The sequence below is a fragment of the Chelmon rostratus genome, chromosome 2 (genome assembly GCF_017976325.1).
Source record: "Chelmon rostratus isolate fCheRos1 chromosome 2, fCheRos1.pri, whole genome shotgun sequence".
NCBI classification, from domain to species: domain Eukaryota; kingdom Metazoa; phylum Chordata; class Actinopteri; order Chaetodontiformes; family Chaetodontidae; genus Chelmon; species Chelmon rostratus.
In genome coordinates, this window is record NC_055659.1 from 13,426,194 (window position 1) to 13,439,932 (window position 13,739).

Here is a 13,739-nt window from a genome sequence, read left to right on the forward strand (position 1 = left end):
TTTATCAGACTTCAGTCAGCTCCCTCTGAAGCCATAAAAGCCTTTATACAACTTTTTTCCCATGTGCAGTAGTACTCCTCAAGACCTGTAAATGGACTTTGATGTGCAAAATCAGTATTTTTCCCCTTTACTGTTTTTTACTTGTTCTTGTAAGAAGATTGTGGAAGAATCACCGCAGCAGCGCTCTCATTTTAAGTGAATGTGCCTGCCTTGCACTCCAATTTGAGTCCTTGGCTTGTGTGTGTGTCCGTCTGAAGGATAGGCATTGTGTCCTATTCACATGCCCACCAGGGATTCGCTTGATAATCACATGCCTCCCTGAAAGGTAGCCACCCTCCTGTCTCTAAGGGCTACAGACACCCTCTCTTGCACAGCCTGCTGGGCAAAGCCGCTGACACGTCACTGAGAGACTGATAGGTGGGCTGCTACAGTCCTCCCCCTCTTCCTCCTCCATGCCATCAGTTTTCAATACCTAACTAGGAAGGAGGGCTGCAGTACAGCTCATCTTAATGTCATAGCTCTCATGCTTGCATGAAATAGTCATCTGAATGGGTTCCCACAGGCAGAGGGAGAATACCTTCCCCCTGGCCTTTGAAAGAACAGGAGAAGTGGGCCTGCTGTGTAATTAAACCTCAGATCACAGTTCCTAAATCCAGCTCCTCCTGAAAAGATCAGAGGAGTTGCCAACAGAGAAAATAAATTCATGCAAAATTCTTGTTTAGATCAATTTCGCTGTGAGTCAGTAGTCATTAATTTTCTCTTGTTCCGAGATGCTCTTTGATAGATTTATTTTGAATCTGTGTACAAACAGGAGCTCAACTTTTTCAGTAAAATGCTGATTGTGAAGGACGGAGGGGGGAACTTTTAAACACGATGTCTGAACGAAGCCCAGTCTTTGCTTTCCTCAGGAGCTTCAAATTGAAAGGCTCCTGCTCCTCTCTGTGCGATTGTTACAGGGTTTTCACATCACACCCCTTTGTTCCGTCTGTCTGACACTCACACTGCTAACACTCAGATGATTCATTCTCTTTGATGTCCAGCTTCCAATTTTTCCTCTTCAGCTACAAATCAGTTTCCTCTGCTCTTCAGCTCCCAGTCTGCTGTCCCCTGCAAACAGATAGCTTCAGCATCTCTGCCTGTCTGCCGGTCTTGTAATCAGCCGTCTTCACACACAGGGCGTCATTTGCGAGCCCCTTTTTTGGGTTATTTAAGTGAATTCGTGTTTGTTTCTGCTCACTCAAACATTGTGACCTTATTATTCCAGGCTTAGCGTTAGGGTTTCCTTATTAGGGTTAAAGTTAGGGTTAGATAACTTAGGTACTTTATTATCTCAGTGGAAGGTTGTACACACACTCCTCTCAGAGAGCCACTAAAAATCAATGCTTGTACAAGCTGAATCAATGAATGAATGTTAGTGTAATATTAACACAATTTAGAGCACTTTGTGAGCCCTTGAATTACTGACCCGTGTCTAATTAAGCATCAGGCTATTGTGACCGAGATGCTCGACAACTACTGTACAAAGTCTATTTCACTGTCTTAAAATTACAGGAATAAATAGCCCAGTTGAGGGTGGTTTGCTATGGGTGCTTTCTTAAATTAATCACCTTCTGCCTCTTTTTTTCAGTCCTCAGCCAAAAGCCTGCGGGCAACCATCGGCGACGCCTTTGAGCGCCTTCACCGCTTCCTGCGCGAGCGTCAGAAGAGCATGCTGGAGGAGCTGGAGATGGACACAGCCCGCAAGCTGGCCGACATCGAGCACAAGATCCAGCGCTACAGTCAGCAGCTGCGCGACGTCAAGGAGGGCATCCAGATCCTGCAGGAGCGCCTCAACGAGACGGGACGACACGACTTCCTGGAGGGAGTAGCCGTCACATCTGAGAGGTGCTTCACCTGCCCCGAGTTTGCTAAAACAGTCCCGGTATCGTCACTGCAGTCCAATAAGAAAAGAAATGTGGTTGTAAACACATTTGCCTCAAGAAGGAGCAGGTTTTTATCAACTCTTGAAGTATCAACACTTAACCATAAAATGTGCAATTTTTTAAAATGATTAAAAAAAAAACTCACAGCATGCTAAATGTGTGTTCTGCTCGTGCTGAACGTATGGTTGCTTGAGTTCTGGAGAAAGTTGAGATCTGAGCAGCAGCAGCTAATCCCTGAACAGATGGTGTATTAGGCCTGAAATAAAGCAGCTGTAATGTTTAATCTGGGAGGGCTACTTGAGGACAATTTAATTGAACAGTTTATTATCTTAGAGCAGATTAATGAGGTTGAATGCAGAGCTGTAAAGAGTGATATAATCAAATATCATGCATCTACTTTTTTACAAAATACCACAGTGATTAAAGTTAGAATATTAACTGTATTTTTTGTGGTACAAGTATTATTTAATCTAAACTGGAGGTGAATGATTGATGAGTAGAGATTGGAAATGTTGATTAGATGGACCAGCGGGTACGATCAATGTAGTTCACTCGGCTAGAACAGTCCCAAGAGACGAGAAGGGCTCTGCATCAAGTCCCGGTGCTTTTTGAGCACAAACATGTGAGGTCCCTTTTTCAACATACTGTGCTGTTATTTTCAGGATCTCATTGTGGTGCGCACTCAGTGTCTTGCCTGAACTCTGGAGTACATGTAGGAGTGCACTGAGTCATTCATGTGGAGGTTCATATTGAATTATGTTCTAATGGTGTTAGAGCTGAACTGCCCCCTCTGCCCCCTCCCTCTCGCTAATATATTCATCTGTGTGGCTGGAGATTCAGGGAGCAGTTTGTCAGCTGTTAAAACGTCAATAATGGCACATTTCAAAGACACAAACCAGAATAATACCTTGAAGCATCGACATTATGGCTTGAACAAGAGGCAGTGTCATTTGTAAAAGGCAAATTGGATTTAAACTTGTTATTGATCTGTTTTTCTGTCCAAGGATTAAAGGGAAGATACACGAGACCAACCTCACGTATGAAGACTTCCCGACATCCAAGTATATGGGGCCCTTACAGTACACAATATGGAAGCTGCTCTTCCAGGATATCTCACCAGGTATGTGAACATGACTGGAACATGAGATGTCTGTAGCTCAAACACACGGGCAAGTAAATATATAGCGTGTCATCTAGCATAACGTACTGCTGGTGTTAAAGGAACGGATCAACAAATACGCTTATCTGCTTTATTTTTTGCAGCGAGTTAAATGAGAAGATTGATATCACTCTACTGTCTGTTAAATATAACTATAGCAGCTGGTTATCTTAGCTCAGCATCAAGGCTGGAAATGGGGAATCGGATAGCATACCTCTGTCCAAAGGTCACAAATTAGTGTGTTGTGTCTCTTCTGTTCGATGTGATTTTGCATGGTTTTGCCCGTCTATGTCTTGGCTCGGTGCAGTGGCCTCCATGTAAAAACCACACATTGCTGTTTACAATTCAGTTCTTGTACAGATCAAACGGACGAGATATGATTTGTTAATTAAAAAGCTTTAGAGGTGCTGGCAGGAGGGCTTTGTTGCCTTTTGACGGAGCCATACAGGCTGTTTTCCCCTGTTTCCAGTCCTTATGCTAAGCTAAGCTAACCATCTTCTGGCTTCAGACTTACATTCAATGGACAGAGAGGAGAGCAGTATACATTTTCTCTTTTAACTCTCAGCAAGAGAGCGAGTTACCATATTTTCAAAAAATGTGTAACTGTTCCTTTAAAAACAGATTTATTAGCTAATTTTGCTTCAGTAACTCAGTGTTTGATGCTGAAACACAGGGTGCACGAACTAGTCGTGCCCTGCATTAGGATTTCTGGGATGCTTTGAGCCTTTTTTTTTTTTCCATCCTCGGATGAGAAACTGTGCTCATACCTGGAGGGCGGTGATGGCCCTCTGTGTTTGACAGTGCCAAGAGGAGCTCTACTCCCTCTGCCCTGCAGCCATCACTCACTCACAGGAGATTATTTAAAATAATGTGCTGAGGAATTTTTTACTCCCTCAATCAATTCTCCCATTTCAGCCCGCTGCCGGCTGAGGGGAGGCCAGGCAGTGTTTTTGGCCTCCCTTGACTGGGTGCCAAATGGAACAATTGGTTACGATCCATCACCAGCGGTTGCCAGAGACGAAATAAAGACATTCCTCCCATCATCCCTCATCCCTCGCTGTCACTGATGGGTTAGCGGGAAAAACTACCATACCCTGTGCTCTTTGTTGTTTTTTTTTTCCTCCCTCTCGTGTTCGGCAGATAAATGGTTGCTCCGCCGGCGTGTGTGTGCTTGCTAGTTTCTCTCTACGGCACAAAGAGGCACTCAGGTTATGAAATTTTAATGACTTGATTGTAAAAAACACTGGAGATGTCATTGACCCGAGAAGGCATTGTCCTGTCCGCTGGCCGTGTGCCAGACATTTCACCTCCATTTATCCCAGCTGATATAAATACAGAGGCTCTGGAAAAATGCCCTTTTCCCATTCTTTCCTGAGTCTGCTGAAAGAGAGCAAAGAGGACAAGCCTTTATTGTTCAGCCTCATATGGTTCCCTAATAAGCAGATATTGGGTGCAGATTCTCCCTCCCTAATACCACATAACTGCACAGAGAAACAGCCTCCTCCCGGCCTGGAGCCTGTGGAGCGAGCTGCAGCAGCTCCTCCCATCGCTGTAATTACTGCTTCGCTGTATTGTTTGCGCTCTTCGCGTGGTCTAATATCCCTCAAATTGACCTACCTCGTCAGACTCTTGAGAGCACTTGACTCTGAAGACTCGATTTTATGCATGAAGGTAAAAAATGTATCGTGGTGTGTTCGCAGTCACACTCCATGTTTAATTTTCCTGAAATAAGAGTCGAGCAGCAGTTGGTTGCGCCGTATAATAATAAGCCATCAGTCATCTTTTACCGCAGGGCATGGCTTTGAACACCTCCTTTCCTCTGGCAGTAGTGATATATGTACTGTAATATCTCTACCAGGTTGTTGGTCTTAAAGGGTCAGCACTTAAGGAGCTGGTTTTATTGGTCCAGGTTTAAAGATATCTGTCTTGTATCATTTGACATTTCTGCCCCCTCACCACAACAGTGGAGGTGAATGGATTTTCCAGCACCATCTCTTTTCATTGTCTTTGCTCTGGATAATATACAGGGACAATACTATATTTCCTCGAAAGAACTTACCCACGAATGGTGATCTATTCTCTTTACAAAGGTGTCAGATGCAATCAGTGAAGGGTTAACTAATGTAGGCCGGACCAACCTGCAGGTAAATTAAAGGCGGTTTACAAATGAACCTTGATCTGATTGGCCTAAACCCCCAGCCAGCTTGTCTTAGCTGGAGATAATGTTTGACTGTGTTTGACAGTAGCATTGTGACTGCAGGGGCAGCGGGAATCCTCTACCTTAACTTCTGTTTATTTAAAATGACATAACGTGGATTGATTGTTCAAACGAATCTGTGTCTGCTTCGATGAAGTGTTCCCGGACTGTTGATTGTAGTTGAGCATTGGGACTCACCGCCATGTTTCATCTGTTGCATGTCTGCTGCTTTAGAGCCACACTGCACAATGTAAAAATCATGCGTGACAACTATGACTTGTCCACAGCAACAACCCCAAGCTGCATATCTGCTGCAGTTGCATTGGCGCTGCTTTATTACTGCACCGTGCTACTAAGACAGCTGACCAACCAGTTTACAATGATGCACACTGTCGACTCTCTGTGGAACACCCTAGAAAGATACGATGTCGATCATTTTTTTGTTAGTTTCACAGTTCTCCTTGTGTCCCTGGTTCAATTCTGGTTTGGGACCACCGTTGCACCCCCCCTTGCTCTCTCCCCACATTTCCTGTCTGTCCCTAATGTCAAAAAATCAGATAAAGGCAAAATTCCAAAAACAGTCAAGTCCTTGAACACCACAAATTGACTTTAATTCACCATCGCTGTGTTACTGGAATTCCACATCACAAGCCAGACTCGAGCAGAAGTGCTACTGACACTGCCCCCGTTGCCCGTCAGCTGTGCAGCTTCTGCGACGCAGAGAGGACCAGACAGCTGACTGACAGCAAAATGTGCTGAACTAAAATAGTTTACAGGTAGGCTCCATGAGGAGTACACAGGAAGAGAGCAGCGTCGTTGTTATTCATTGATTTTATTTCCCACTTTAGTCAGCGTGGACTGATAACTTTGATAAAAATGGAAGTGAATCAGTTTTGTGATACCTGTGGGGTTTTTTGGGAAGTTTTTCCTTATCCGAATGGAGGGTCTCGGGATAGAGGGTGTTATATCCCCTTCAGGCAAACTTGTGATTTGTGATATTGGACTTGTATAAATCAACCTGACTTGAGTTGGATGAGTGATGGATGTCAAAAATGCTGTCTGTGTGCATTGGTCTTGAGGGTGGAGGCAGAAACCTCAGCGACGTACATTATCTATCAAAACCCGGGCTTTTTTTCATTTTTAGTGACTTCCTGGTGCAGACATAAAATCCTCAGTACATATTGTCCGACGAGACAGCATCCGTTGTTTGCAATGCACTGCCTGTGATGAAATCTTTTCTCCAGGAGCATTTCAGATATCACTTCATAACCTTGACCCTACCTCTCCTGTAAAGTTCCTGAGCCGCCTGGATGTATTTACTTACTGCCTCAGCACAAAACTGCTCACACGGCGTCTGCAATGATAAAGATAAATGAGGCGCTGAGAATGACACTGCAGTCCTCGCTTTCCTGTTTGGCCGAGCTGAGTCATAACATATCGATGTGTTTGTTTTGTTTTTTCCACTTACTTATATCCATGACCGTCCTGTTTATCTCGGCTGACTGTTTTCTCTCCACAGTGTTTAGTCGGAAAGTGAAATGAATGCTTACTCTTTGGGCTAAAACTGTCTCTCCCTTCGTCTCCCTTTTCTTGTCTTCCACAGTGCCAGCGGCATTGACCCTTGACCCCATCACAGCCCACCAAAGACTGATCCTCTCAGACGACTGTACCATAGTGGCCTACGGGAATCTCCATCCTCAGCCCCTACAGGACTCCCCGCGCCGCTTTGACGTAGAAGTGTCTGTTCTGGGCGCGGAGGGCTTCGTGTCGGGCGTCCATTACTGGGAGGTGATGGTGTCGGAGAAGACCCAGTGGATGATCGGCGTAGCCAACGAGACAGTCAGCCGCAAGGGCAGCATCCAGATCCAGCCCAGCCGCGGCTTCTACTGCATCGTAATGCACGACGGGAACCAGTACAGCGCCTGCACCGAGCCCTGGACCCGCCTCAACGTAAAGAGCAAGCTGGAGAAGGTGGGGGTGTACCTGGACTACCCCAAAGGCCTGCTAATCTTCTACAATGCAGACGACATGTCCTGGCTCTACACCTACCGCGAGAAATTCCCCGCCAAGGTCTTCCCCTACTTCAGCCCAGGCCAGAGCCACGCCAACGGCAAGAACGTGCAGCCGCTGCGAATCAACACTGTTCGCCTTTAAGAGCTGCACACATCTATGGTCGCGATTGTCCTGACAGATGAATTCATCATGGGTGATTTCACAGGACGTAGGTTTCAAAAGATGTTCAAGAAATCCGTTTAAAAAATGTTTAATAGGGTGTTTGAAATGTTTTATTTCTTTACGTTCAGTCAAGAATTGTGCTCGATGTCGCTCTTAAAACCTGCGCTGTTTTTTGTGACTTGAAATAACCACACGGTAATGGCCTGCACTTGAGCCTCATTCCACATCTTTAAATGAAAAGATGACACTAAATGGAGACAGAGGGACCCCTGGGCTCCTCTGGGGTCTGTGGCAGTGATGTTTTTTTTTTTTTTTTTTTTAAAGAAAAAAAGTGATTTCCCCTGTCAAAGTGACTGTCCCAGGCCCACCTTGCACACTCCCAGGGGGCTCCGCTCTCCTTATCAAGCTCCAGGCCTGTCAGACTTGACGTCCCCTCCCTGTCCAGGCAAGCGGACACTGAAGACTGTCACTTGTCTTCTCTGTGCTGTACAGTTGGCTTAGCTTTGTGTGTGGATCGTGATTGACAGCACCCGGCTCCATTTTTGGCTTTTGTTTGGCCAGCAATTCACCCTGAACTTGTCAAGTCTGTTTTACTTCTGTCTGAGACCATGATCTTGGTTCCCCCTGCAGGTCACATCCACATGCGTCTGATCAGTCTTTTGTCATTGCAAGGGAAGTTCTGTGTGCACCAGCAATTATCCAGCACCTGCACCTAGAACAAAATAAATGAGTCAGAAAGTAGTCGAAAAGCTGCACGATCGTCCCCTCGTGTGATCGGAAAGTCTGTTTGGAGGTTGTCCAGAAATATGCTGCTACTGGTGGATTAACAACTTGCATGTTTGTGTATAGAGTATCAAAGGTTAAAAGGAATAAGTCTGTCATCATGCTGGCTCATGTTTAAGATTCCGCTCTTTCCCCCAAACTGCAGATATGTTTGCCTTCAGCATCCATGATACCTTTGTGTTTTTTGTTTCCAGTCATCCTTTCAAAATCAAAAGAATATTAAATCATGCTGTTTGAGTAAAAGCATAACTTCTCAGATGTGAAAATCTGCAAGGTTTTAAAGGTGAATAATTGCTCAGAAACGCTACAGAGACCAACTGCTCTTCTTATTTTAAATCATACCATTTATGTAAATGAAGTCAAACTGTGTGTATTGAGAATAGCAATTATCACGGAGAATGGGGATGGATGGATGGATGGATGGACGGACTTTAGCACTAATATTCTATTCCTGTGTGGCTGGCATTCCCAAGGCGGCTGCTGTGTTACATAATGACAAAATCACTGATAATTCCTCTGAGGCTCACCCATGTTTTTCTTTTCGCCCCACGTGCCTCAAGTGCTCTTGTTTATCAGTAGTTGTACACAGGTTCCGCAGAATCGGCTCTAAAATGCTCCGGTCGCTCGGCCAGGTCCGGCATACTGAGAGACGTGTGTGTGTGTGTGTGTGTCTGTGGGTGGGTGGGCACGTGCACGGATGTGTTTACGCGGCCTGGTTCAGCTGTAATTTTAAATCCAGCTTTAGTTGTGCTTGATAAAGCCCATCTGGCCGTTAAAACGTACCCCTGCAGTAGCCAAAAGTGATTATTATGAAACACTTTCAGGACGATTTTTCTTTGGTAAGTCTACAACAGCAAAAAAGAACAAAAAAAAAAAAAACACCTCACCCTTCATTTGCCACTATACATCTTTGCATTTGTGTGTGTGTTGTCTGTGTTATCTGTTTAAAAGAAAATTGGGGCAGCGCCCTTGTTTTCGTAGGATGTGATTCCGGTATTTGCAGTACGATACAAACGAGGGTCAGATTGTGAGCATCTGCACGTTTTTCTCGGTCTTTGTTTTAACTTAACGCAGATCTGCAGGCGCCCGTTTCAGGAAGCAGCTGTGTTCTCTGAATAACGCTGCTGAATTAAACCTGGTGCAGGTATTTTTACATCAGTCTGTTTTCTGGGATTTACAGCAAATGTATCCAAAAACTCTGTGAACCTGCTGTGTGGAGCAGGGTTTATATAAATATGTGTGAAGATTATTGCCAGACAGTTTAGACAATCAGGACAGTGTTTCTTCATTTCGCTTCTCTCTGATTGAAACTCTATGAATTGCCCTTGAGAAGAAGTAAATCCCAACCAGCAGGTGCTTCATGCCAGTTAAAACAAATGCTTAAATTTGACCCCAGTTTGCTGCATTGCAGACTTCAGCGCGGTCTGCTTCATAAAAGTCTTTCTGTTTCAATATTAAGAAGGAGATTATTGTGATGTGGTGTTGGGTTACTGGTGGTGGTGATGATGCTAATGGTTAAAATTATTAACTACGACACTTTTGATGATTATACTGATGATTGTGTCTTTTGATGATGGCAGCTGTGCACCCATCATTGTGTGAACACCTTCTAGTGCGCCTTTGCTGCTGGAGGTTTGTGGGAAATGTTTTAATGTACAATAAATTACTGCTAAAATCAGCCAGTCTCTTTACCTTTGTCCTGGTTTGGATGCACATAAACACAAAAGGCTGTGGAGCAGGCATGTCAAACTGATTCCAGAAAGGGCCATATGGCTGCAGGTTTTCTTTCCAACCCAGGAGGAGCACGCCAGGCTGGAATCAAATAATCAGCTGATCTCAGTCCGCAGCTGATAACTAAGTGATCCCTTGATGTTGATTGGTTGGCCTGCTGTGCTCCTCGTTGGTTGGAACGAAAACCTGCAGCCACACGGCCCTTTATGGAATCAGTTTGACATATGTGCTGTAGAGCAGTGTTTCCCAACCCTGGTCCTGGAGTACCACTGCCCTGCATGTTTTAGATGTATCCCTGCTTCAGCACACCTGATTCAAATGAATTGTTCGTTGTCAGGCCTCAGCAGAGCCCAGTAACGAGCTGAGCATTTGAATCAGATGTGTTGGAGCGTGGAAACATCTAAAACATGCAGGGCAGTGGTACTCTAGGACCAGGGTTGGGAAACACTGCTGTAGAGCATCAAGGATGCACCAGTCCAAGTTTTTCTCCCCTGATACCGAAACAGAGTAATAATCCAAAACCAGTGCTCTCTTTTTACTAAATTTAAAATCTGCACAACCCTGTGTGTAACTCTCTGGAATCACTTTTAGGCAGGTAACATGAGCCAGAAATTGCTCTGGCACTACAAAGTCCACACTGAATTGTGCTATTTTAATGTGGACGAGGTCATGTCACAGCCGGTGCCTGATCCAATTATTAAAGTCCTTAATGGGGCAGATACCAAACCGGCATGTCAGATCGTTGCATATATTGTGGTTTCCAACCCAGGGGTTCATATTCTGCAGGGAGTCAGAAGCTCAATCTGAGGGTTCACAAGATGATTAGTAATTTAGGAAAGATTGGGAAATATAATTTATCTGCTATATAAAATGTGTTAAGGTTTTGCCTCCTCAGGCCTATAAAAGTGAGAATCCACAGTCATGCTACCTGTGAAATAAAAAAAAAATCAATATTAGTTTAAGTGCAAGCTATATTTAAAATGTTTCTCCATTTTACCTCGCCATCAAACAGCCCTCTCTGATGGGGAGCTGAAGCCATTATATCGCTCTCTTCAAAGCCACAAAACTCCCTTGAAAAAAAAATGTAATTTTACCTCATACAGGGCGTTACTGGTCTACCGCTGCCTCGATCGGTTAGTTTGTGTTCTTTTGTGACTTTAACATGTGTTTTAACACATTAGTTTGGATCCAAACCACACAGAATAACACTAACTAACTAACCCATCGAAGCAGTGTTGGACCAGCAACTCTCATGTTCTGCAAAGAAAAATGACTGTTTTTGTCAGAGGAGTCTGGTGGTTTTGAAGAGAGCAATATAATTGCTTCAGTTCCCTGTCAGAGAGGGCTGTCTGATGGCAAGATAAAGCAAGCATATTCTAAATATAGCAAACACTTAAACTGATATTGATTTCTTTTAGGTGAGCCTTTTATTAGATGGCTAAAAAGCGTTTTGCTGCTGCCGTCGTCCACAACAGTATATTGCTCAGCTTCCAACCAGGGGTGTGCAGACCGCCATCTACTGTTGCTAATACACTGACTGTGGTTAAATAACTCGAACAACCCCACCTCACAAAATCTGAAGTAATCCTTTAAGATTCAGCATCTAGAGACAATAAATGTCTGTATAAACTCTCAAGATAATTCGATAGAGAGATATTTCAGTCTGACCCAAAGTGATGTACTGACTGACTCTGCCATCCATACAGCCTGTGTGCTAGTGTGGCTAAATCTATCTGAGAGCATAAAAATCTCTCACTGCACACAAACATGTAACCTTTGGCAAGTATTCACGCATTTACTTGCTTCATTTTAAAGGCTCACGAACTAAAATGTAGTGGACCTGCATGCCAATTTGCCTTAATCCTAGCGTTGGTTTGATGTTTAGCCAGAGAGTGAACTATCACATTACACTGACAGCGGGAATATCAACATAGTTGAAACTGAAACTCTGAAACTGAAACATATCTGGGAGGCAGAAGAATCCTCTTTGAAATGCAGGAAAGCTCTGCCTCTGCTTGTCAATACCTGCTCCAGTTCGGTAAGAGCTTCATGCCAGACGTTTTAGTTGAAATGTGCCAAACTCTCAGCCCTGCTAAGCCATCCAGCAGAGAGGTGGGAGGTTGTGCAGTCTTTTTATTACTGTTCCCTATTTTGGCATAGGCTGAGGCCCAGGCGTGTGACATAATGAATAAAAAAGATGTCTGCATGGGTTCAGCGTTCCCTCGCTGCGGGTGAGCCGCAGCTTTCAATAGGTCCTCTTCATTTGCCATCTGTGACGTGTTTTAATGACTGCTTGTTGGGCTGCAGAGAATAAGTTGTCATACATTTCGATAGAAAATTAATATTTGAGTGATAGTCTGCGTCAGGAACCCAGAAAGTGATGGTTTTTATGGAACTCTTTTGCACCCTGCTGCTTTATTCTTTCAGACTCCAAAGCAGTTGAGTCTTGTTGCATCATGATTACAGCTGTTCCGCAACAAACTGTGCAGTTTAAAAGCAGAGTGCCTTTTTTTTCACAGCAGACCCCCAGGACAAGTGGCTTCATATCCTCAGCTTTGATTCAAGGTACTTTTCTCTTCTCGCTCTTGTGATGGAGACGTTTTTATCCGAGGAGAAGGTGTCCATCCTGTAATCGACATTTTTACCCGAGGGGAAAGTGTCCATTAAAAAGTCACTGAGCTCTCCTTTGAGAGACCCGTATCTGATTCCAGTGTGATGTGGCCCTCCCGAGGCGGGACTCTGACGGTTTTTAATCTTGTAAGTGACGGGAAAAGCAGTTATGAAGGCTGACTACTGCCATCCCTTACACTTAAAGAACATGAGCTGCAGCTGTAATGCTGCTGGCAGGAACAGATCCATCATCTCTTTTTATACATGTTTTAGGATTGTGTGTTAGGTTAACTGTTGCTTATATAACGATTATACAGTGACAAAAAAGACAACAACAGGTTTTTGAAGATGTCACACTGGGTTCTGGAAACTTGTTGGTAGTTTAGACCAGTGTTTCCCAACCCTGGAGTACCACTGCCCTGCATGTTAGATGTTTCCGTGCTCCAACACACCTGATTCAAATGCTCAGCTCGTTACTGGGCTCTGCTGAGGCCTGATAACGAGCCATTCATTTGAATCAGGTGTGCTGGAGCAGGGATACATCTAAAACATGCAGGGCAGTGGTACTCCAGGGTTGGGAAACACTGGTTTAGACTACAAGATGTTTAGTTAATTGAAAAATAATTAAAAGGTGTATTTGTTGCAGGCCTGCACTCTCAGATGTCCTGGAGGATGTATATTCAGGATGGTGGAGTTATTAGATTACACTTCTTTTGTTCTTCCCTTCACTTTATATACATTCAAACTTTGGAAATATTACAAGAACACCAACATCTTTGAGTTAGCAGTCTGTTGTCACCTTTTTTTCGACTACTCAAACTCTCCTGAAATGAATAGAACTCCTTTGCTGTGTAATGTACAGTAGGAGTCTCCAATTTGAATTTGAATGTGGGAGTTGCTTCAGAAAGCAAAAAAAAAGTCACATGAAGGTGAATCAGATTACTCATCTTACTGGGAGCAGTTAAATCACTTGTGTGTGTTCAGTCAAAGCAGTAAAATGAAACACCATTAGGAAGGAAATGACTTGCGCTTCCAAGTACTGCAGCTTCTTGACATTCTCACAGCTCCTACACTGAATAGCAACAACTGCATGACAGAGGAAACTGCAACTAACACATTTCCTCTTAATGCCCTAATTAAACAAACAAACACAAAATCCCCA

General features: G+C 44.0%; 1 protein-coding gene across 1 annotated transcript in view; it reads left to right on the plus strand.

Annotated features, from left to right (window-relative positions):
• trim62.1 (tripartite motif containing 62, tandem duplicate 1) overlaps positions 1–9,908 on the plus strand; it is a 35,117-nt gene extending 25,209 nt beyond the window's left edge. The window contains exons 4-6 of the mRNA XM_041952905.1: positions 1,628–1,884; positions 2,927–3,042; positions 6,882–9,908. Coding sequence (XP_041808839.1) covers positions 1,628–1,884; positions 2,927–3,042; positions 6,882–7,432 — 924 coding nt within the window. The 3' untranslated portion in view covers positions 7,433–9,908. The remainder of the gene's footprint in view (positions 1–1,627; positions 1,885–2,926; positions 3,043–6,881) is intronic.
• Positions 9,909–13,739: the final 3,831 nt, after the last annotated feature.